Genomic DNA, 26,907 nt, shown 5'->3' with positions numbered 1-26,907 from the left:
ATGTCATATTTAGAATTAGAAGATCTAATCGTTCTTGGAGACGTGATATTATAAAACGCACAATATCTATGCCTGCGTATTCAAAAAACCTTTCCTATGGAATTGCACTCAGAGTAATGGGGAAAATTTAGAAAACGAATTAAAAAGGTTATTTGCATGCAGATCTTATACTCATGATATTATCTTTTTTATACTAAAAATGATTTTAAAAAAGGATCAGTATTGAACAGTAAATAGGATTCATGTTGTGCGTAATAAATAATTAAAAAAGTGTTTTCTGTACGATTTATATTATTAATGAACTATTCGTGCAATTAGTGTTTAATGCTTCCTAGCAAAAGGAAATATTATTGAAGGCAATATTATTTTATGTAGGCAACATATGACATAACTTTTTATGTTGTGTCATAAACAGTAAATTGTATCTGTGTCATAGTGACAATGATGTTCTAACGGAAAAGTATTTTTATACTTACAAATTTATTTTTGTAGTTTGTGTGCTTATAAGTTTCCAAGTGCAGTTCATAATTTTTGTTCTTTATTAGAAAACATTTTATTTCTTTTCTAAAAAGTAATTTTATTTAACCTTTTTGTGATCACAATATGGAAATAATTTCTTTTGACAGTCATTGTGATAAATTAATTAATCTAAAAAGAATTAATTTGTTTGAATCTGAGTAATACATTGAATGAACTTTTTCATACAGTGCATTATCAGACAGTTGTAAATCAATTAGAATTGAAGATACCGAATACAGTTGCTGGTAATTAAACTATCTCTTACTTTTATAAAACACACATGATTTGATATTCATATATAAACAATTTTAATTTTTTTTTTCGCAGTGAGTAAGAGAAAATATTTGTGTGCAGTTTATACAATTTAATACTTATAGATAGATAGAATTAAATTTTCTTGATACTCTTATAATTTTAATGAATAAACACATGCCTACTATATGTGTGATAGAGCACTGATCCAAAAATGTACCTGTAAAGCAAAAAAAATTGTATTTATAATGTCAAGTCTTTTAAGTGAGTAAAAATAAAAATTCAACTTAATAGTTTATATTGAACCATATTTTTGCAATGTGTGTGTGAAACAAATTATGAATGAGATCATCTAAATTTGATAATTTCATGTACTAAATTGTAAATAGCATTATTGTTTATTCATTTTCAAATTTACAAGAGGTCTTTCTAATAATAAATAACATTGATTTTACAGTGTGTCTTAGAATGCATTCATTCATTGTGTATTGAATTTAAATGAATCTCATACATAAAAGGGTATATTGTTTCTGCATTTTGTGATAACATAAAGTGAAATAAAAAAAATTTAGTTTTGTGTCTTTGTATGGACAACAAAACAGAAATATTATGAAAATATAGTTGCTGAATAAAGATGTTTACAACTCAATCAAATTTAAATTAATCCTTTGGTAAATGCATTTAGTAATAGATCTATTCCTTTAACAAAATGATCATATTTCTACATTATTTTATTTTGCTTCTTTAAAAAATTTAGTCAACGTATAAGTAACTTTACACAAAATGCTCTTTTTTGTAACATGCTAATAAGAGCCTAATTTAATTCAGAATAAGTTACTTCTGTAGTAAAAATTATTTTGAATTCTAACCTTCATATTAATCAATGAATAATTAGGTTTTCCATTATTTAATTATAGCTATTATTTGTATCAAATAAGAAAAAAATAGCAAAATTTTGATTTTGAATAGATTTTCTATCTTTTTTCTCATATTTATGCCTTTCCATTTTAATCTCATTGCAAAGTGAATTGATGTGTTTATTTCTTACAGCATGTTTATGATAGTTTTTCTAGAGATCTAACTCAACTACACACAAATTATCTCTACCTTTATGATTCTTACTCTAGTAACACATGCAAAATTGCTTTACAACAAGATTTTGTGTACTATTCAGGTAGTGTAGTGATTTAAATTTTAAAGTTATCAAGGAAAGACCCACAGTTAATACCAATCATAAAAGGAAGAGTCTTATTTCTTGCATTTCTTGTAATTAGAATTTTTCTTCAAATTTTTATTACATTAACATTTGTCTTCAAACTGTTGAGAAATCTTAATTGGGATGTATGAGTGAAAAAAGTTTTCTCAGAAAAGTAAACATATGCTGTAACAGTGTTTTTCATCCTGTAAGATAACCTTATTCTTGTAATATATGTAACTTGATTTTTTCAAAAAGAAGTAGTCTGACTAAACTTTACAAAATTCATACTAGTGACAAATATTATTCTTGTCGTATAAGAGTATAATAAGAGTTTTTTACAAAGAGATCTTCTCACTAAGCACAATATGGGTGAGAAGCCTTTTTCTTGTAGTATATGTAATAAGAGTTTCTCACAAAAACATGTACTGACAGGACACATTCGTGCTCATACTGGTGAGAAGCCTTATTCTTGTAGTACATGTAATAAGAGATTTTCAACTAGAGCTAATTTGACTCAACATAATCGTGTTCATACTGGTGAGAAGCCTTTTTCTTGTAGTGTATGTAATAAGAGTTTTACGCAAAGAGGTCAACTGACTGAACACAGTCGTGTTCATACTGGTGAGAAGCCTTATTCTTGTAGCACATGTAACAAGAGTTTCTCACAAAAAAGTACACTGACTGAACACAGCCGTGCACATACTGGTGAGAAACCGTATTCTTGTAGTATATGTAATAAGAGATTTTCAGTTAGAGGTAATTTGACTCAACATAGCCGTCTTCATACTGGCGAGAAACCTTTTTCATGTAATCTATGTCCTAAGAGTTTTTCAGAAAAAGGTTATTTGACTAAACACAGTCGTCTTCATACTGGTGAGAAACCTTTTTCATGTAGTATATGTCATAAGAGTTTTTTGTGTAAAAGCAGTTTGTCTCAACACAGCCGAGTCCATGCTGGTGATTTTTCTTGTAGTATATGTAAAAAGAGTTTTGCAAGTAATAGTTATCTAGCTAAACATATCCTCACTCATACTGGTGAGAAACCGTATTCATGTAGTATATGTAAGAAAGGTTTTGTGATAATGAGTCATTTGATTATACACAGTCGCATTCATACTGGTGAGAAGCCATATAATTGTAGTGTATGTCAAAAGAGTTTTTCAAGGAAGGATCATCTAACTAATCACATTCGAACTCACACTGGTGAGAAACCCTATTCTTGTGGCACATGTAATAAAAGTTTTTCGCAAAGAGATCTTCTGAATAACCACATTCGTATTCATACTGGTGAAAAACCTTTTTCATGTAATGTATGTAATAAGACTTTTTCAAGAAAGGATTACCTAACTCGTCACATTCATGTTCACACTGCTTAGATGCCATATTCTTGTATACATAGAAAGAGTTTGTTTTTTCACTTAAAGACCATCCAACATATCATAGTTTTATTCATACTGGTATAATACTGCATTATTCTAATGTGTTTAAAAAGAGTTTTTTTCTTCTTCAAAAAGACTGACTTTATTTATGTTTGTTGTAACATAATGTAATAAGAGTATTTCTCAGTAATGTTATCTGACTAAATGCTGTGTTGTTCATACTAGTGAGCCACCATATCTTTATAGCATATGATAAAGTAGTTTTTTAAATAATAGTGATATAAGTATTTACATTCATGCTCATACTGGTTAAGAAACCATATTCTTGTAGGATCTGTAATAAGCATTTCTCAACAAATGCTAATCGAACTGATCATAGTTTTGTTGACCCTGATGAGGAACCTTATTCTTGTTGCACACGTCAAAATAATTTTTCCAATCATGTCCTGACTCATGCTGGTGTGTTCACTTTTGCAGCATGTGTAAAAATAGATTGACGAAACATAGACCATTTTTCACGGAGGATAAATTTTCTTCTTGTTTCGGTTATAAGTAAAACTTTTCACACAAGTGTCACTGGGCTAAACACAGTTTAATGAAGCTGAAAAAGTTTTTTTCTTTTCAAAATATTTTAAATTTTGTGATGCATTTTTAATTGTATTTTTATTTCTTTGTAGTATATGTAATGCCTGTAAAATAAATTTGAGTATTGAAAAATTGTGGATTGTAATTTAAATAAATCCTTCTAAGCACATCTTAGAAGAAGTTGTGACCTTGGTTACAGGATAACATTACTTTATTTACAACCAGTTTTGCTTGACCAAAATATAAATTGTTATTTATTCTTTCAGCATTAGAATCCTGAGTTGTAGTTAATATTTCTTAATAAAAAAAATTTAAAAAAAAGCACTTCAGTAGCAGCTTTTAATTAAAATTATATGTAACATCTTTTATTTAATGAATATTTTCTAACAGCACATGCTGTACTATTGCAATTTTTTTCATTTCTTTTAACTACGAAATATTTTAAGTTAAAACCAGAGAGAAGTAAATTTTCTTTGTTTGGAAGTAAATTTGATTTAATTGCAAGTATGAAACATATAGATAAAGTAGTATAAATTGCTTCATAAAATCAATTTCCTGTACTACTTTAATCTGAACTTTTTCAAACTTTCGTCATTTTTAAATCTTATATTTATGTTACCAAAATATTGCTGTAATGAGTATTATGACAGTTTCTTAAATGTTTACTTGATATAAATCACACATTAATCACATTTGAACGCGTTAGATGGTATAATTTATCAAACTTTTGAAAAAGAACACAAAAGATTACTCAAACTATTAAAAGATCAAAATTTGTAAATTTTTATTAAGGTCTTTTCTTAATTCAAAAAACTATATTTTGCTAATTTATTATGTTAAATATAGAAGTAAGCAAATAATTTCAATGTGTCATTTGTAATAACTTACCAGTTCATGGATATTCATGAAATAATTTTCTTGTTATAAAATGCTTACATATGTGTTAGTGTGCAGGTGAGATATTTATTTACTGTAGCCCTTTTCTTATAATGGATCAATGCAGTTTAAATGTCTTACATAAAATATTCTACTTTGTTGTATATGTTTGAAATAGATACACTATATTTAATATTAAATTTAGCATTGTAACATAATGATTAAAGAAGTAAAGTTTTAAAAAATTTTCATAAATGTTTTTTTGAATTTATCATTTGTAGTACAATTTCAATATCTGCATAAAATATATTTTTTTTGTTTATATACGATTAAAATAAAATACATTTACTTTAAAATTCCATTTGCTAGTTCGTTGAAAGAATGAATTTTAAAAAATTTGTTTAAGGCATTCTTTAAAATTTATCACTTCTTATATCTGAAGAATTTTTTTTAAAGCAAAACTGTGTTGTAGCTATAATAATTATGTTCATGTGGAGTAATTCATTCTTCTGTTCTATATAAAATAAAGATGATTATTATCATACTATAATGTGAAAAACTTAATTTTTGTTGCGTGTAATAAAATATTTTCACAAAATAGATAGCATTCTAGTTGTTTATAGTCATGTTAATTATTGTGTAATTAAATATTGTATCTTATGTCACATGAAATTACACCGCATTAGGAAAAGTTGAATTCATTAGGCTTATTTATCTCATTTTTGTTGCATGTGTAAAAAAAAATATTTTCTCAGAATAGTGTCTTGGCTGTTCACATTATGGCGTAATTTAATATTATACTTTATATAACGTAAGATTACTGTGTATTATTAAAAGTTGAATTCATAAGGTTGAGTAACCTAGCTTTCGTAGTTGTGTTAATATTATTATTTGAATCAGTTTTGATGTTTGTGCCATCTAGTGGGGGACTTTTACATTCGAAGTACGTTGCAAGAGTATCTATCTGCTGTGTTAGCCCTCGTTTTAGGTTTTCCAGGCATGCTCTAGAGAACTTCTGATTTATTATTTTTTGTTGAGTTATTATTTTTCGATCAATTTGATTGAAAAATAAAAACCCATGGCTCAACTATGGTAAAAAATCATTGTTGAGGACAGAACTATGGTAGATAGGTACCGAAATGACATTCTCATTAAAAAATAAGAAAAATAATTTTTTTTCTTGTTAGGCTTAAAGGAATCAATACAAATATGTAGAATATGCTATGAAAATATTTACCCCGACCTGCCACAATTGAGGGCATACGGGTAAATGTTTATTAAAAACCAAGTAAAAAAAAAACATTAAAGAACATAAAATACAAAAAATGCATAAAATACAAATGTATATGTATACATAAGATATGTGTATACATAAGATATGTAGAATATAGATGAGTATTAAGTATGAGTAAGAATTGATGGAATAAATTCAGAGCGTTGCTTTTATTATTACCAAAAGTGAGGTGTACAGTGCGCAAAAAAAAAACCTGAGTATCTTTTGATTTAATGATTGGATTTTCCAGTTCTTGAACTCAATCTTAATGGCTCGAGGGGGTGACTTCAAATATGCTACATAATAAGTACAGCGATATTTTAAGTCTCGAAATTAGAAACAAAAACGTACTTTCTCTGAATAAACCGTCCTGTTTCTACCCCCAAAATGTAGGGGGTAGCCGCAGTTTATTCAGGAGAGCGATTCAAAGTTTGGACCCCCCCCCACCAATGTTAGTTTTATTTTTTGCGTATTTCAGCATATCTCGAACTTTTAAAGCGAATTAAAAAAATCTTTGCATACAATTATAAAATTCGTTTATCCAAAAATAATCCCATGCAAGAAAATAGTTTTTAGTAAGTATTTCGTAAGCATAGTCTTAAATCTTTTGAATTGTAAGGTATATAAATTTTACATGGCAAAATACAAAATTTGAGCGAAATCGGTTGAATAGTTCAACCGAAATCGACATGGAAATCAAATTTTAAATATGCAGTTTTTAAAAAATTTGATTTCGCAGGCACTAATTCTACCGATTAGCACAAATTTTGTTTTCGCCATGTAAAATTAGCCTACTATAAAATTATGTATTGTCTACCTTACAATTCGAAATTTTTTTCGAAATAAATTAATAAAAAATGATAAGTATTTGTTGAAATTTATTTATTACATGAACTTATCTTTGGAGAAACGAATTTTTTAATTGTGTTCAAAGATTTTTCAATTTGCTGAAAAAGTTCTTGAAATATGTAAGAAGTAAAATTAGCATTAGGAGGTCCAAACTTAGGATTGCTTTCCTGACCGCACTATTTGGACCATATTTACAAAAAAATGTCGACATATGTAAAATAGAAATCTAAATCCATGTTTTAAATTTATATTTGTAAAAGATTAAGCGAAAATTTTCTTCAATTATTTATAAACTATAATATTTATTTCCATTTATTAATAAATAGAAAGCTTTGTTATTTTTGACTCTTTTACCTTGTTTAAGTTCAAATATCAGGGTTGTCAAGGTTCTTCCACAGCGGAAAAAATCACTCTGGATCTCTCTTGAAAAAATTTAAAAATATATTTAGCGAAGTGTTATATTGAAATATTAAACAGATTGCAATTATAAATTAGTTAAAATATTAATATTATTTGTCGTCAGTCCATAAATAATATTTAAAAAAGTTATAGTGAAAAAAAGCAATAATTTGGAATAAAAAATTAATGCAACAAATTAATACAGCTTTATTTTAAAAATGTAACACTAAACATACCTTAACCCAGGGATGGGCAAACTTTTTGGGTCGTGGGCCAAAAATCTAGAAAAAAAAGTTTGGTGGGCCGAGTAAAAGCTTCTGAAATAAAATAAAGTCAATTCATCATTGAGTGCACGTCACTCTACATCAACTTTGCGTTTTTTAGTTGCCATTTTGGGATAAAAAATGTTTACAAATAACTCAAAAAAGCAGTAGCCATTTTATACATTTAATAATTTCACCATTATTTACAATGACATTGTATGTGTGCAACTTTTCCATACGCAGTAAATTATGTTAGAACTCGAGCCGGCAGAAAAATCCGTTCGTTGGAACTTAAAACGCGTAGTCAGCCTCATGTGAAGTACAATTCACCTATATTAGATTCCATATGTCTGCTCCTCGAGAAAGGCAAATACTAGTTGGAGCTAATCTACAGCTATTCTATAAAGAACTTTTGCTGTCAACATTTTACCAGTTAAAGCTGTTTGTGCTAACTATTTTGATTAATTTATGTTTTGTAGAACAAAAATAGAGAAAGTGAAAAGGTCATCAGTACTTTGTTAAAAAAGAAATCAACAAAAATAGTTTTAAACAAAGTAGATATATTCGCCACTGATCGGCTAGTCAAAATTCTGTCCGCGGGCCGGATAAAATCTTCCGGCGGGCCACAGTTGGCCCGCGGGCTGTAGTTTCCCCATCCCTGCCTTAACCGGTCAGATGACCTTTAAAGAACTTTTGCATCGAAATTGCGCTTGTCTTTTTTGCACATTTCACTTCATGACGTTTTCTAACAATTATATACAATTAATATTCTATTATTTCTTATTTATTTTTTGTTGTTTCGAATAATACTTGTCGTATACCTATTTCTGCCACAACCGGCCATTTGACGGAGAAAAATTTGTTACTTTATAAGGTTATCGAATCAGAAATTACGATGTAGTGCGTTTTCGAAGTATTGCTTTCGATTAGTTGCACATTTCTGCAAAGACTTGCGTAGTTAGTTCAATCAAAATAACTGTGAATTCAAATTTCAAGAAAACACCTGAAATTTAAGATTAGCATTTTTGTGTGAGAAAAAGTGACAAAAACGACATGTTTTGATAAGTAGCTTATATTTTATTTTGATAGCTTTACTTCATTTCTAACTAAATGTTAAGTTTTTACCCAGAAAAATATCAAACAAGACATCACAGTTCTTAAAAGAAATAATATTAATTATATGAATAATAATAAGAATTATAATTATAAGAATTATAGGAATACTAATAATTCGAAGAAATATGATTGTGAAAAATGTACAACGGAAACAATATGTAAAAAAATCGTTGAGCAATGAATTGAAAATCTAATTCATTGTGTTTGTTATACATAAAAATTGGCAATATACAATTTTGTCTAATTTTAATAAAGTTTTTTTTTCCTTCATAACATCCATATTTCATACATTCAATCAAGGAACAGAAAGTCCGGTCATGTGACCTGCTAGGGTAGAAATAAGTATTATATTAAGTGTTGGTATGTTTATAGTCCATTCCACCTTAAGTTGGCACTGGAGAGAAAGGTAGGTAGACCGGATTACATGGAAACTGGGTTACTCTTTAAGTCAGTACGGGGATGAGGTAGCAACAAAGGGAGAGAAAGTGACCAGTATTGGCGTTTAAGAAAGCAAAACGCCGATTTTTATTTTTTTTAAGACCAAGAATCGTACTAAAATTTTGTACAGAATACGGAAAAGAGCACGATTTTTTAGAGCATTTCTCATAATTATTATTTTAAGATACTAGTTGTAAGCTGATTTCTTAATTAGTATTTAAAGAGCAGATTTTCTTATTATGATTTTTTAACTAAACGAAACTAATTTTAAATAGAAAAAAATATATATATTTAAAAATATTCTTTTTTGCTGAAATCTAAGTAAAAGAAAAAAGAAATACATAGATGCGCAAAAATACTTTGTTTTAAATATTTATTTTTATATTCTTATTCTTATTTTTTGTAGATTAATGTACATTAATTTATCCCACATTGGTGATTTGTTGGGGAAGGAAAAGTCAGCATAGGCTGGAAATTATTGATCATGAGAAAGATCATGCTTATGTTTTATAATACTTACTGTTTTTTTTTCTTATTATAATTTTTTAATTAAGCGAAACTAATTTTAATTAAAGAAAAATATATTTGAAAAGATTCTTTTTTGATGAAATCTAAGTAAAAAAAAAAAAAAACGAAATGCATAGATGCGCATAAATACTTTGTTTTAAATATTTATTTTTATATGCTTATTTTTTGTAGATTAATGTACATTAATTTATCCCTCATTGGTGTTTTGTTGGGGAAGAAAAAGTCAACATAGGCAGGAAATCATTGATCATGAAAAATATCATACCTATGTTTTTTTAATATTTACTGTTCTTTTTTTTTTTATAAATAAAAAATTTAAAAAAAATTTTCAGAAAAGTTTTTTTTTTTTACTACAAAATTTTTTTTTCTGAAATATATTTGCTTCTAAGAGACAAAAGAACTTACCCGAAAAAAAATAATTAGTATTATCCATATGGGGGGGCGTACTGTTTGTTGCCCATGTTACTGTTTGTCCCACCCTCTTAGACTCAACAGGAACTCTTTGAATAACATGATAACCACCTATCCTGGTGGTTATCATGTTATTCGTTTAATATTTTAACAGTTGACAGTTCCTTCTGCAAACTCTTTGTGGGGTAGCCCTGAATTGAATTCAATCCACAATTTTTCATCAGGCGAAATTCTACTTGGATGGGTAGGCGCATTTCTTCAAAAGAAAATATATATTTTGAAATATCAGAACTTTCCTTTACTTTTCAGGATCTTTGCAGGTGAAAGGAGGCTTAAGAGAAAAATCCCCATAATTTGTTATTTAAGTACAGTAGAATTAGTTAGTCTCGAAATATTTTGTCAGATACTGAAATATCTTAATATTTTCTACATAAGAGAAAGGATTTCTCAGCTTTTTGGGCTTTGTATTTCAAAAGTAATTATTAAAATATTGATTGGTTTAAATTAACCTTTCGTTGTTTAAAAAAAATTAATGATTCAAATTTTGCGTCTTTTTTGAAATTATTTCAATTCCTATACATTTTATTAGTTTATAACTAACGGATTAACACTTCTATAATGGAAATTGTATTTCAGATAACATTTAAAAGTCCCTTTAATTGAACAAACTAAAAATCTTAAATTTTTACATTATTTAAGTTCCTATAAAAAGCGAATTGTACTTCAGAACTAAACATGGCGCAAAAGACGCAAGATTTGAATCTTTACAGAGATCGAATAAAGCGAAAACAATTTTTTCTTTTGTCGTAAAAAAATAATAATAAAATCACATGTTGAATTTGCTGCGTTGTTCACACAACACAGCAAATATGCTCAACTGTCATCAGTTTAATAATATTCACCTGTCTATTGGGCTGTTTTTTTGTTTTTTTTTTCATTTATTCTGAGGGGAAAAATTTTTTCATTAAATATTGTACAGATGAGGTTAATATTTAGAAAATTAAATAATCAAATACAAAAAAAAAAAAAAAAAAAAGAACTGCACAAGAGATAAGACACTTAAGCAAAGCCAAGGCGAATGGAAAAGCTGACTGACCAGTGTAGAAACATAGCCAATGAGCCAATTCCTTGTCCTTGAAAGCTAATTCAGCGCCAAACTAAAGCACCTCCTTCTTCTTTGCACATTCGCTTTACTGAGAAGTTAAATACATTTAAACATGAAAAACTTCTAATGAATGTTTCAAGATATACTTTTCTAACTATGCAACATTTATTTATATTTGTACGCGCATTTAAACTGCAATTAATTCCAAAATAGCGAAGAACTACTTTTCAAAGGCGGAGTATTACATTTCCTACCTTTCTCTCCAGTGCCAACTTAAGGTGGAATGGACTATAGTGTTAAAGAACTTTTTAAATATCATAATAAAATAATATATTGTATTATATTATAGATCCCATATTATATTCACCATTGCAAATAGCATACTAATTTTCTTAATCAAATGCTATTAATTATGATTATTCAAAACTTTTAGATAGTATGCTAAAGATATTTATCAGCCGAAGTTTTTAATGCAGATGTCATTTTTTTCATTCCTCATCATAAAATAAGTTAATTATAATTCAAAAAATAAACCTATGGCTTTTTAAGGATTCTTTATTAACAGATTACTGAATTTTCAAATCAATGATCAGTTACATAACAAACTACTTTCAAAGTAGTTTGCGAACTATATTCGAACTAAAAATTATGAATGTTGTCATGAACATTTTAAATTGCATTTTCAAAAGTTTTTTTTTCTTTCTTTTTTTATATTACAGTATTTTTGATTTACTGATATTATAGGGTAATAAGTTAGTTCTTTTTATTTATTTATTGTTAAATATTAGTTTTTTAAGGAAAAATTAATTTAAAACAAACTTACGATCTAAAATTTACAAAAAACACTTTAGCATAAAACAAAATTTTGTAATGAAAATTTAACTCATTAAAAAATGTAACTAAGTAATGATTATTTTTTTAGATAACTTATCTTTAAGCAAAGTATTCAATAAACTAAAAATAAAATACATAGTGAATTTGCGAGCTATAAGTACATATTTATTTGGAAAAGAAGGATAACTAATTCGAAATAACTTATAATAGATTATATAGGTATTAAAATTCGGAACTAGATCCACTGAATTAAACTATAGAGGAGCCTTATTCGGAACGAGGGAGAACTTCCACTGCATGAGATTGCACGTAAATGCGATTCATGCTTGCGCAAGCAGATAATATATGTATTTTTTAAACCTACATATGTATGCTTAGAGCAATAGGATACAATGCGAAAGGCCTTTAAAGCCAAAATAAATCATATGAAAACAGTTATGTTTTTTCCTTTAAAAAAATCACGTATACAACTGATTTACCAAAGTTCAACTCCGTATGCTTGTAATTTTGAACCAATCCAGAAGACATGGAAACTGCTGGATCAGTACCCCCGAGAGGTACTGATTTATTATGGGAATATGGAGGAATTTGCGACTTGACAGATTTAACGCGTCTCTGTCATCATTTACTGCACGGGAAGTCTTCGGCCGGCCTAGGATCGAACTGTAGGACATGGGCCCAGTGCCCTACCAACCAGGCTAGTTTCAGTTTTTTTTTATCACCGTCGTTGAACAGCCGACTCGATTTTGGGTTTACGACTACTAATGTTCAACTCTGTGTATATATATATATACTTATGAGTTCAAAATATGGAAATCTATTGAACAGGAGTAACAACCGACAGGAGTGTATGAATGGTAAATTAAAGACGACCATCAAGCCCTTTTCTTCGTTGAGCAATTTCATCGAAAGTTTCTTCATTCTCTTAAATTTGTTAAGAAATATGAAAGAAATGAGGAAATATGAAAGAAGTCATTTTTGACAGCCAGGTCTTCCGAGTTAGGAATTGATGAAGCTTTGTACTCAAAACTACTTCAGACATACGCCTTTAGCTTAGTCTCAAAGAAATATGAAAGAGGCCGAAAAAAATGGTAGTAACGGAAGTCGACGAGCATTTTTATTACTCGTATGAAGGGATCATGCATCAAGTATCCCAAACTTCTACTTCGTAAGGCTGTCTTCGGGAATGAGTCTCTACGAGAAAAATTTAGTTCATAAAATATGGACAACAAACTACAATATAGCGAACAGTTGCAGGCACTGCTAACTGACTGATTTTCTGCTTTTATTTCTAGTGTTGATATCTGAATATTTTAATGTTTTTAATTTTCTTATTTATTTGCTGTTATTCCTTATGTGTCTGTGCGGAGTGTTTTTACACTCCAGCGAATGATGTACACATCAAGTGCTGCTGCTAGAAATTAAAAACAACTACAATATAAAACGTCACAGAGTATTTGAAAACAACATCAGTTCGAATCCCCCAGAAATAAAAAATATACACTGAACCAAAAGTGGTGGCTAAATCAAAGCAAAAAATATAAGGAGTCATTTCTTGTCATAAATGAATGTCATATAGGAAACAACTGGACTGGAAGCAGATATGGTGAAATATTAGAACTGATACAAGAGATTAAAAAATAATGATATGAGCTTCGAAGCCAATTATAAATGATCTGATTAGATCATTTATAATTGGTAAATTAAATAAATTATTTTTAAAATATTATTTTTAGTCATTGGAAGAGAAACAATAATTTTGAAATATTAGTTACGGAATCACAATGTTCTGCTGCTACTTCGACAGGCATAAAAGAAGTAGCTAAAATTTCATTAACTGCTATTTTTGATCTAAAGGAAAATCTTGATATTAAAACTTGCACTATGTTCGTTTGTATGTAATAAAAAAGGATGTGCAATTTGATTTTAAAAATGATTCAAAATAGACTTAATATTAGAACCATTTAAAAAATTCAGTTGATCAGTGCTAAGGTCTGTTGAAACTAAAATTGGGTAAGATAAACGAAAATTTATATTAAAACTTGATAAGAATGTATACTCTTTTATTCGTTGGAATCCTTTAGAAAGAAAAAGAGAGTACATATAGTACATTTATTTGATTTAAATTAACTCGCATGTGTCTGAAAAAATATATCCTTGCAAACCTTTCTTGCAATGATTTTTTTAAAAATAATTATTCGACAATTTCACCACTAATTTAAAAAAACATATCATCAAAGAAAGCTCTTATTTTACTAAGCATTCAGTTAATCCCTTTATCTCAGTTAATTTGTGCATTGACATTAAGATTTTTATCGGATGTCATCTGATTCTCGTATGCAATTATATGTTTGTGCAAATTTAATTTAGATAAAACATATTTACTAAATTTTTTGGTTTTGAAATTAAAATGTTAAATAATTTTTTTGCTAAGATTGTTGGTTTAGTACATAACATCTTTAAATATTTATGAAATTGTTGAAAATTTCTCATGGGCCCATAGAAATTATTATTGCATTATAAAAAACTATTGGCAATTTTCATAATATGAGATGCTTTCCTGGTTTCACTCCCTGGAAAAATTTCAATGTTGCGTTTGGGTTTAGTTTCAGGTTCTTTGTTAAATAAAATTTCAGATACTAAAAGAATAAAGTTACGTATTTTTCCATTTAATTTCAGTGAAAAAGAGCAGGGAGAAAATGTTTGTTGTAGTAAGTAATTTGAATATTTTCCAATTATGTTCTATATTGTGTCAATTATTACAAAAAATGACAATATAAAAACTAAACAATTTTGTTTTAGAATTTTAAGTAAAAAAAACTTTTTTAAATTTAAAATATCCATTTAATTCAAATGTAAATATATTTTTATAATTATACAATGCTGTTGTTGTTGTAGTTCATTTATATCGTACTAGAGTGCGCAATAGGCTATTGGCGACGGTCTGGGAAACATCCCTGAGGATCATCCGAAGACATGCCATCACAATTTTGATCCTCTCTAGAGGGGGTGGCATCCTCGCTTCGGTAGCCCGACGACCCGCACGCGAAGTCGAGCATTAGAACAGTTTAGCGAGGACCAATACCGCACACTCTCTGTCCCTACGCAGACTGATCCAAGTGGTTACCCACCCGCGCACTTACCGCAGCCAGTGATGCTTGACTTCGGTGATTTGCTGAGAACCGTGTCTAAACGATCAGTTCACTGCGGGACTAATTATACAATGCAGTTTTTATCCTATAATTTCAGAATAAAAATAATGTATGATTAATGGGAAATTGCAAATAACTAGAATAAAATGAAAAATGTCTAAAGTTAATAAAGTTGGTCAGATTCATTTAATTGGATTATTTCTCAAAAAAGAAAAAAATAGAATAAATTTAAATTTAAAGATAAACACTTAAAAATGATTAATGGAATAAATTCATCAAAAATAATTAATTGTATAAAAGACAGAAAAAATATCAATAACTTAAGTATTATTTCTTAATTGAATTTGAAATATAGTTATTCCAGGAAAAAAAGGGTGGAAAATAGCTGGTAGCAGAATTCGGTAATATAAATTTTATTCAGTATTTCTGTATTGTTAAGTAAATGCATGGAATGACTTATAAGACTATTGCTCCATGTTTTACTGCTTCACAACAATACTCAAAATTAAGTAAAATTATATCACCGAATCATTCTACCATCCAAATCTTCCACTTGTTTACTCCAAAAATAAAATACAGCACAATATATTAGAAAATTCGAAATCTAATATATTATATAGCATCAAACAAAACCAATGCAAAGTAATGTTGCGGCGAAAGTTAAATAACATTGGTTTGTATAGAAACTAATATTATATAATGCAGCGAAAAAAGCGACCTTTTATATCTTTCTAATACTAGAAAGTTGTACCGAATAATGTTTGATTTTTCTGATGTTACCTACCTAACATTGGGTGCTACTTTGGTTATTGAGCCAATCTCTTGCCTTTATTTACTTTGATTTATATCGCGCAAGCACTCAAAAATGTTAAATAAATTATTGTTTAAGTAAATAATGTTGTTTAAAGATCATATTTTATAAAAAAAAATAATAACTTTATAAATGCAATTTTCCATGAAATTTCTTATATATTATCTTAGTTAGAACTGAAAAATTCAAGGAACTCAGAATATCCGCTTATTTATTTCTAAAATAACTGACTAAACCAAACATTCAGAAACAAATTTTAACAACTTAAGATCGTTTATATATAACATATATCAATGAATAAATTTAATTAATTATGAATAAATGAGTATTTACCTCACATGAGTGAGCTCCATATCCCAGCTGCTAGTTTTATAATCTGAAATTTTTTACCCATTTCCTTTTTTCGAGATCTGATGGAAATCTCAACATTAGTAAGCCTTTTTTCTTAAACTGTTTGCCCAATTCATCGATGCACAATTACTTATATCATTAACTTTAAGCATCTAAATGGGCTTCAAACTCTCACGCTAATGTTTACAATACGTAACTAGCAAACTTATTTGCTCCGTAATGGCGGATAGTTCAGCGGTGACAATTGGAGATCAAAATGGGCTACAGGTAGCGTAGAGCAGAACTCTCTGCCTATGACAACACTTCGCATGCTTTCACCATTAGGGGGTTGAGAGTTTTAGAAGAAGAAAGCATTTTAATTTCTATCTTGATTTTCAAATAGATTAAAGTCTTTTAAGTTAGGAAGCTATAAAGAACTGAAAACTACATTAAACATAGTTCTAAAACAAAGCGTAATGGAAATTTAAAAAAAATATCTTTTACAATTAAATATGAAAAATATTAAGAAAAGGAGAAATATCGTGGTACATTATTATACATCGGAAAAAAAAGAGGAGAGTGGTCAAAGACATGGAACTGTTATTCTCCCCAGATGGCGTATTAGAAAGTTATAAATAATTCTATATTTACTAGCTTCTGAAGATCAGGTGAGCAGAGGTAGGCAACAGAAAACGTAAACAACTCTCACCGCAATAAATTCCTTTGTTTGTAGAAGAATTCTTTACTGAAATAAACTATTTTGAATAATACTATCTTGCTTGAATTGAAGAAGTCTTTTTCTAATTTAATATGTGTAAGGAAAAGTTTCATGACATTGTTTTTTATTTGTAATTTACATAGTGTGCTATTTGAAATTATAAGATTTATTCGTACTTGGGGACACGATGTAATAAAACTCTCCCTTATTCTAAAATTTATAAAACTGCGTATCCAAAACCCTTATTAATGTAAAGTGAATTGCACGCATAGTAATTAAGATCTATAGAAAGGGTTATTTTTATGCTGATTTTATTCATATGATATTATCTTCTTTATACTGATATCAAAATTGATTGAATGAATAAATAAAATTTTCTTTTTGCTGACGGTACATAAAATTCATGCTGTGAGTGCCTAAATATTTTAAAAAATGTGTATTTTGTTCCATTCATATAATTAGTTAGCTATTCATGCAGTGTGTGTGTGTGTGTTCATGCTTCCTAGCAGAAATGGATATTGTTATTGAAGGCAATATTCTATCTGGGCGATAACATTCTTCGTTGGGACAATAATGGGACATAGTAATTGAGCAAAATTAGGCACATAGTTGCAAGATGTTCGAATAGAAAAATATTTTAATATAAAATTAATGTTTGTAGTTGTTAGTGTGCTTATAAGTTTCCGAGTGTTGTTAATAATTCTTCTTCTTTATTATAACACATTTTACGTCTCTTCTAAATAAAAAGTTTGTAATAAGAAGGAATTTCATTTAAATGTTTTGTGTTCATAATGTAGGAAAATTTTATTTAAGCAGCTATGATAATTTAATTGTGGAGAGAAGAATTAATTTATTTTAATCTAACTAGCACTTTAAACAAACTCTTCCATGCGCTGCATTACTTGACAGTCATAAATAGATTGAGATATCAAATAATTAAACTGTCTCTTATATGCATGTGATTTGAAGTTTATATACAGGTAATTTAAATTGGAATTTTCTTGCTCACATTATGAAAATATCTTCTCTATGTGGGTTGTGCAAATAAACCTTTTTAGATAGCATTAAATTTTTTTACCTTCTTATATTTATGTTAATTAATAAGAGTATGCCTTTATTATGTATTATGGAGCACTGATACAGAAATTAGCAATTTAAATATTTTTTCATAGCTATATCTGATCTCAAACCTTTTAAGTCAGTGAAAGTGAAAAAAAATATTGTCTAACTTAAAAATATATATTGAACCATATTTCTGTACTGTGTGTGTGAAATGAATTGTGACTGAAATCAAATTTGATAATTTCATGTTCATTTTTATAAGAAGTTTTTCTAATAATAAATAACATTAATTTTGCAGTGTGTCTGAGAATGCATTCATTCACTGTGTACTGAATTTGAAGTCATATCCTGCATAAAGAGGTTCATTGTTTCTGCAGTTTTTTGTGTAAAATAACATGAAGTGAAATAATTTAATTTAATTTTAGTTTTGTATCTTTGTATGTATGACAAAATAGAAATATTATTAAAGTATAGTTTCAAAAAAAAAATTTTTTTTGCTACTCAATATAATTTAAATTAACCTTTTCACAGATTCATCTATTAATGAAACATATTCCTGTTGTAAAGTGATCATATTTCTTCACGTATTTATGCATTTCCATTTTAATCTCATTGCAAAAAAGATTGATGTTTGTAGCATATTGTGACTGTTATTCGATAGATTGTACTCATCTAAGTACAATTTAAATACACCATCTCGATTATTGCTCTAGTAACAGATGCAAAAATGTCTTACTAGAAGATGATTTTGCTTAGTACTCCGGTAGTGAAGGGATTTAATTTTTCAAAGTAAACAAGAAAAAACCCATAATTAATACAGTTCATTAAGCAAGAAACTTATCTCTTAATTTCATGTAATAAGAATTTTTCCTCAAATTATTCACATTAGTCTTCACACTGTTGAGAAACCTTATTCATTCAGTATGAGTGAAAAAAAATGTTCTCAGAAAAGTAAGTTTATTGTACACAATGCTTTTCATCCTGTAATAAAACATTTTTCTTGTAATATATGTAATAAGAGTTTTTCAGAAAGTGATCGTATGTCTAAGCACAGTTGTGTTCATACGGGTGAGAAACCTTACTCTTGTAGCATATGTAATAAAAGTTTTTCTCAAAGAAATGATTTATCTAAGCACATCCGTGTTCATACTGGTGAGAAACCTTATTCTTGTAGTATATGTAATAAGAGTTTCTCACAAACAAGTTCACTGACTGTACACTTTCGTGTTCATACTGGTGAGAAACCTTATTCTTGTAATATATGTAATAAGAGTTTTTCACAAAAAAATAAATTGTCTAGGCACAGTAGTGTTCATACTGGTGAGAAACCTTATTCTTATAGTATGTGTAATAAGAGTTTCTCACAAAGAAGTAAACTGAAAGAACACATTCGTATTCATACAGGTGACAAACCTTATTCTTGTAATTTATGTAATAAGAGTTTTACTAAAAGAAATTATCTATCTAAGCACAATCGTGTTCATACTGGTGAGAAACCTTATTCTTGTAGTATATGTAATGTGAGTTTTTCACTTAGAAGTACACTGAATGAACACAGTTATGTTCATACTGGTGAGAAACCTTATTCTTGTAGTATATGTAATAAGAGTTTCTCACATAGAGGTACACTGTCTAAACACTTTCGTGTTCATACTGGTGAGAAACCTTATTCTTGTAATATATGTAATAAGAGTTTTTCACAAAAAGATAATTTGTCTAGGCACAGTAGTGTTCATACTGGTGAGAAACCTTATTCTTGTAATATATGTAATAAGAGTTTTTCACAAAAAAATAAATTGTCTAGGCACAGTAGTGTTCATACTGGTGAGAAACCTTATTCTTGTAATATATGTAATAAGAGTTTTACTAAAAGAAATTATCTATCTAAGCACAATCGTGTTCATACTGGTGAGAAACCTTATTCTTGTAGTATATGTAATGAGAGTTTTTCACTTAGAAGTACACTGAATGAACACAGTTATGTTCATACTGGTACGAAACCTTACTCTTGTAGCATATGTAATAAGGGTTTCTCACAAGGAAGTAAACTGACTGAACACATTCGTGTTCATACTGGTGAGAAACCCTACTCTTGTAGTATATGTAATAAGAGTTTCTCACATAAGCGTACACTGACTACACACAGTAGTGTTCATACTGGTGAGAAACCTTACTCTTGTAGTATATGTAATAAGAGTTTCTCACATAAACGTACACTGACTACACACAGTAGTGTTCATACTGGTGAGAAACCTTATTCTTGTAGTATATGTAATAAGAGTTTCTCACATAGAGGTACACTGACTGTACACTTTCGTGTTCATACTGGTGAGAAACCTTATTCTTGTAATATATGTAATAAGAGTTTTTCACAGAAAGATAAATTGTCTAGGCACAGTAGTGTTCATACTGGTGAGAAACTTTATTCTTGTAGTATATGTAATGAGAGTTTCTCACAAAGAAGTAAACTGACAAAACACAGTCGTGCTCATACTCGTGATATAGATATAGTATAGATTGCTTTATAAAATCAATATCTTGTTCTTTAATCTAAACTTTGTCTAAGGTTTCACCATTTTGTATTTATGTTACCAAAATATTGCTCTAATGAATATTATGACAGTTTTTTAAATGATTACTTGATATAAATTTTGTTAATCATATTTGCCCATCTTAGATCATGTAAATAACCAAACTTTTATAAAATAACATAAATAATCACGCCAGCTATTTAAAAATCAAAATTAGTAAATATATCTTAAGGTTTTTTTTTTGTAATTTTAAAAACTATATTTTGCTAATTTATTATTTTAAATAATGAAATATGCAAATAATTTTAATGTGTCATTCGTACTACCTTTCCAGTTCATTTTCATTTCTTATAATGGTTCAGTGCAATTTAAATGTCTTGAACAAAATATTGTATTTTTTTGTATATGGTTAAAAGGAAATGCACTTTATTTAATATTAAACTTTTCATGGTGACATAATGGTTAAAGAAATTAATTTTAAAAATTCGCATTAGCCATTTTTAGAAATTTTATTTTTTCTTTTATTTTTGGATTATTTTTTTATGCAAAATAGTGTTATAGCTATTATAGTCATGTTTATGTTCAGTGAATTATTTTTATATTTTATGTAAAAATAAAGATGTTCAACATTTTTAACACTCATGTTCCTAACGCTGAAAAACCCAATTTTTGTTGTGCAGATAATAAAATATTTTCGCAAAATAGATAGCATTCTAGTTGTATATTCATTATTGTGTGATTTAATATTGTATTTTATGTCACATTATGCAGCATTATGAAAAGTTAAGTTCATCAGGTTTATTAGTCCAATTTTTGTTGTGTGTATTATGAAATATTTTCTCAGAATAATATCCTGGTAGTTCACATTATGGCATGATTTAATATTGTACTTTATGCCACCAAAGATTACTCATCATTGTGAAAAGGTGAATTTATAAGGTAGAATTACCCAACTATCGTAGTTGAGTGAATGCCGTACTTTAAATCAGTTTAGATGTTTGTGTCATTTAGTGGTTTTCTGTGGAGACAATCAAAATGTAAAAAAGTTAAATAATTTTTTTTTTTATTCATAATTTATTTCCGAAAAATTTTGAGAAAGTAAGATATTTTATCACATACATTTATTATTTAACCGTGTAATTCTTAGATATGGAATGTCCTTAAAAGCTACAAAAATAGAAATTTTGCTTAATCTGCCACCTAATATAGTTATGCATTTGACGCAATCCGGCCTTACAAAGTCAAAACGAAATTTTTAAAAGGTATTGGATAATCAAATAAAATAGTTTTAAACGTCACCATCTACCGAAATTTAAGAAAATCGTATGCTTGGAAAAATCGTATGAAATGGAACTTATTAGTTAAAAATTCTAAAAACATTCATCATATTCAGTCAAGTTTTACCAAGAAATTAATCCTTGAAACAAATCAGAATATAAATTTATTAAACTCTTGATAATAACAAATGTGTCTTTGAAAATTATTTCACTATATTAATGGAAAATAAATATAATTAAACAAAAATATATCTTTCATAAACTACTAACTTCAATTATAAACTAAATAAATACAGCATTAAATTACAATTAATAATAGGGTGACCCGGGGTAATTCAGGATCACTCTGTTTCTGGGGTAAATAATGATCACCTAAGTTTTATTTTTTAAAAAAATATTTTTTTTTAATTTGAGATATGGACAAGAAAGCTTGTGCACTTTACTAAAGTATAACTACATTTACTTAATAATAGTTTTTGTTTAATTTAACAAAATAAGTATATTTTAAAATGCTTTCTACATTTTCCATTTCAAGGATGGGTTTCAAATTGTGCACATTTCTGCAAAGATCCCCCTCCTTCTCTTAATAATAAGTATTTTGATTTACTTTCTTTTTCTTTGATATAAAAATAGTGTAAGCTTTTGTTTAATTGTTTCACACCTACTGTAAAAATTATAATTGATTATAGGAAACTATTTTAAATGTTTCCCTCTACAGATGGGGTAATTATTGATCACTGGGGTAGTTCTTGATCAATGATCATTTCTTCTTATAGTATAAAAAATAGCGAATAAATAGTTAATTGTCTTTTCTTATATAACTGTTCATATTTATTAAGTGGAACAACTATAAAATATATTTTAAGTATAATCACAAAATTTGTTTTTAACTGTATACAAGACAAATGTGTTCTGATATGCACCATTTCTAGCTTGTCTTACCTTTCTTTTATCTTAATTTTATGTGTGTACATTGTTAGAATAATTTTTAAGTTGATAAATTATCCTAATATAAATATGATGAGAAATTATAAGCCTAAAAAGGATACTAAGCTTCTAGAAAGCAAAAATGGCAGATTTCTTTTAAAGATTGAAAATTTCAGTGTGAGAGCTGCTGCCAGAGCTGAAGTGTTAATCTTTATTCCGGCTTTTAAATAAAACGTTTTAATAGCTGCTTAAAAATATCTTTTTGGTTTATTTGTTTGATCTTAATGTCTTATTTGTTAATTACCGTTGTATAGTTATTTTTAAACAGCCCATTTTCTATAAAAACTGGTGATAAGTAATTACCCCAGAAATGATCAAGAGAAGGGGTAATTCCTGATCACTAAAAATTTAAAATCTTTTAAATTCTAATTAGATTTTCAAACAAAAGAAGGTAGCATAGGACTCATCCCATATAGCCTCAAATTTCCAGTAAATATTAAAATTCTATCTTGAATAGTTTTTTCACAAAATAGATGTTTGCATTTTTTGATCAGGAATTACCCCAGGTCACCCTACTTAAATTTTGTTGCGTTGTTAAATTTAAACTTTTATTTTGTTAAATTATAAATAAATTACCTAAATTTTTAATAAATAAAAAATAACTTTTTAAGGATTAAATCCTTAGAAAGAATTTTTTTAAAAAATCAGAAGTATTGAAAAAAATTTGCAGTATGGCACGCGCTTCCTTTAGGTCCTTTCCCTAAGAATTAATGATCCAGAAAAGAAATTATATGTCAGAAAGAAAAAGTTGTGAGGAAAATTATTACAACTAACACATTTTCATGCTACATGAAGGAATCTGTCAATTACCACTAATACTTAAATTTTGTTTTGTTTTGCTCAGAAATTGTATTTGAATTATGTATTTTTTTAAAAAAAAATCTTGGTACTTACAATAACACTTATATGAATGTGATAATCGTGAAATGATTTAAATTAAAAACCGTCTAAACTTTTTAAATTTTAAAAAAAAATATTTTTCAAGGGGCTAAAAATGACTTTAAAAATTAAACGCTTACTATGCCAATGCTTAAACGAAAGAAAAAAAACAGAAACATAATAAAAATCCGATTTAAATTGAAAGTCACATATAGCATGTACGCAATTAAAATCATAAAAAACCAGTTTGTATAACATAACTAAATGGGGATGTAAGGTGATTATTTGGATTACTAGATTTATTAGGTAAATTGGAATTATTATTTTTTTTCTTATTAATTTTAAATCCATTTATGCTGTGATTATCCTCAACACTGATTCCTAAGATTTTGATAAAATTCTGACTAAGATATTTATTTGCGGATTTTAATTGCGGAATTTATTTTTAAAATATATAAACAGAGGATGTTCCGATTCCCCATTCTAATTAAGATTTTAATCTAAATAGTGCGCAATTATATATAAGCTTGGCTAATATATAAGCTTGAAAGTAACATAGAGATAGTTAGAAGCTATCGAATCATTAGTTAAGAAGAAAGGATGAAAATACGGCAGAACCAATTTGATTGTCTGATTCTTAGATATAGTTCTACCGAACTCCTTTCAGTTTCTTTTTGTTTCGCCCGAAAATCAAATATGTTTCGTTATTTACCCCAACTGGGATTCGCTACTTTTTACAGATATTGTTTCCCCCCCCCCCCCACTTCTAATATAAATATGCATAAAATTTATTTGCGGCCTCTGTCTACTCCTATAGTTTTGACTAAGATTCTAAGTTTTACTATAATTTTTACTAAGATTCGAAGAATCTATATTATATTAAAACCTCGTATTAGAAGTAGCAATTTCGGAATACCCCACGTTTAATTAGATACTTTTTATTTCAAATGTTTTTATTAGAACGTATCGATTTGGAAAATTTTTATTTAAACCAAATTTTATGAAATTAGAGGGTTTTTTTTTTGTTTCGTCTTGAAGTTAAATATACATCTATCTTTGCATTCTCGCCTTCCACTATTTTGGGCCTCATTGCCAAAGGCACGCTTCTTGCTTTACATCTAACAGGCGCCATATCCGAATTTATAGGAAGCGATACTGGATTACCCGTATACGAACCCAATTTGTTATCAAAAATATCGTAATTTTTAAGAACTTTTTCGATAATTCCAGTTCTAATTTCGTTTACTCCTGTTTTTGAAATTTCTAAAGGTTCAAACCAAGAATACCCCCAAAATATTCGTACAGTGATTATTTGAAATTAACAATTCTAACTTAGATTTGAAAAGGTTATGCACAACTTCAACTTTACTTCCGCCAGCTAGTGAAATCCCATTTTTAGAAAAGTCGCGCAGTTTAATTAAAGTTTTTTCGATCGCGGGTTTCTTAGAACGGAAAACTTAATTCAACGTTTGCAAAGAAATAATAGGAACTCGAATCAATTTCCATTTCTAATTTTTCCTTATCAAACTCAACAATAACGTTTTTCTTAAACGGAGATTGAGAACTTAAAACATTCAAATATTCCGGTTGAACTTCAATTTCATTTGCACGCTGTTTTTCAAATTTATTTTTCTTCCGGCAAACTTTTACAATGTGACCCTTAAGACCACAAGAATGGCATATTGCATTTTTGAATTTACATGTTGAACGTTCAAGTTTACCACCGCAACCGAAACACACTTTAGAATTTTGAATTTACGATTTGCTACTACCTGAAACATTAGAATTTTGTTTACTAAATCGCGCATTATTTCTTTTGTTCCTACCACGTACGAAGTCAACTACATCCGAATTCTCAGAATAAGAAGAATTTTGTGTATGAATATGCTTTGATTGGGAAGCCGCAACCTCAGATGCTACGGCAACAGAAATTGCATTTTCAAGAGTTAATTTGGATTCAGCCAACAATCTTCTTTGAACCTCTTCATCACGAATACCGCAGACTAATTGATCTCGTAAAAAGACATCGTTTTATGAGATCCCATAACTGAAATATCGACAGCAGCCAGCGTTATTTAAAGTCTACCTCTTGAATCATCTTAAAATAGCACGGAGTGAGTGAAAATCAGAAATTTAAATCAAACGTTTTTTGGTCCATTCCGTTCTTTTATTTCGTTTCAAAGTACTTTTGTTTGGAATTTTTACTAATATCCTTAAACCTTAAAAAGCCACAGTTTCGCGATTAAACGCTCAGTCTCTCTTCTGAAAGCATTTTTTTTGTTTTGTTTTTTTTTACTTTTCGTTTAGCTTTAGCAATTTTTTATTATTTTTTCCCCCGAATTTAAATATCTTTTAAGAAATTACTAAGTCACAATTGTTGACAGTTTAAAACCATGAACGATGTTTTTTGAACTTGATTATGGTTATTGCCGCTCTACATTTACACATTTTAACAGATTTGTTGCTTGAAACGTTTCAGTTTCCTAAATATAAGTAATGAAATTTAAAAAAATTTACAAAAAAAATTTTTTTTTCCTCAAAAAATAAATGTGTGATGATACGTTTACGTTAAGAAGTATCTGCTATGACTGTTCCCGTGAAGAATTATTACTGCAAAGAACTGTGGCGCCACAGTGGCAAGTCAACCTGTTGTTCCTGCAACAACTCTATGCCAACGACGAACTGTTGCTGCGACGAGTTGTGTCCCCGACGATTTGTGCCCACATTTATCTTCTCTCCCACCTCTTTTTTAAATTAGTCGCACTGTATATCGAGTAGTAGATCTAAAATATTCAGCATCCTTAAAGCAAAGTAGTGTCCAGAGTTCCAATGTTAATAATTCAGCACCAGGACTCGATCTCCGACAGAGCTCCTATGAACAAGAGAAAATATTCTAAAATTCAAATTAATTTTGGACCTTTTTGTTTAAAACTTACGTACACATTTTCATTCCTAAACCCTCTATTGGGCTGTTTTATTATTTAATAATTATAAGTCATTCAATATTTATTTTTTTGTATTATTTAAGCTAAATATATGAAGTTAATCGCTTCGAGTTTGAATACAAAAAATTCATACAACAGAGCATTTATTGTCTTATGTAAGTCAAATGAATATAAAGATAAAAATAAAATA

The 26,907-nt window shown here is 28.3% G+C and overlaps 1 protein-coding gene across 1 annotated transcript; it reads left to right on the top strand.

Annotated features, from left to right (window-relative positions):
- The first annotated feature begins 167 nt into the window (after positions 1-167).
- On the top strand, positions 168-21,331 carry LOC107443740 (uncharacterized). Its single transcript, XM_087166677.1, has 2 exons — positions 168-3,342; positions 18,950-21,331. Exons 1-2 carry the CDS (start codon positions 2,335-2,337, stop codon positions 20,612-20,614), a joined length of 2,673 nt encoding a protein of 890 aa, XP_087022803.1. The 5' UTR covers positions 168-2,334; the 3' UTR covers positions 20,615-21,331.
- Positions 21,332-26,907: the final 5,576 nt, after the last annotated feature.

The sequence above is a fragment of the Parasteatoda tepidariorum genome, chromosome 6, assembly GCF_982258835.1.
Source record: "Parasteatoda tepidariorum strain Cologne lab strain chromosome 6, Ptep-v5.0, whole genome shotgun sequence".
In the NCBI taxonomy this organism is placed as follows: Eukaryota; Metazoa; Arthropoda; class Arachnida; order Araneae; family Theridiidae; genus Parasteatoda; species Parasteatoda tepidariorum.
Note: the sequence above shows the minus strand (reverse complement) of the source record. Positions and strands in the feature narration are given on the sequence as shown.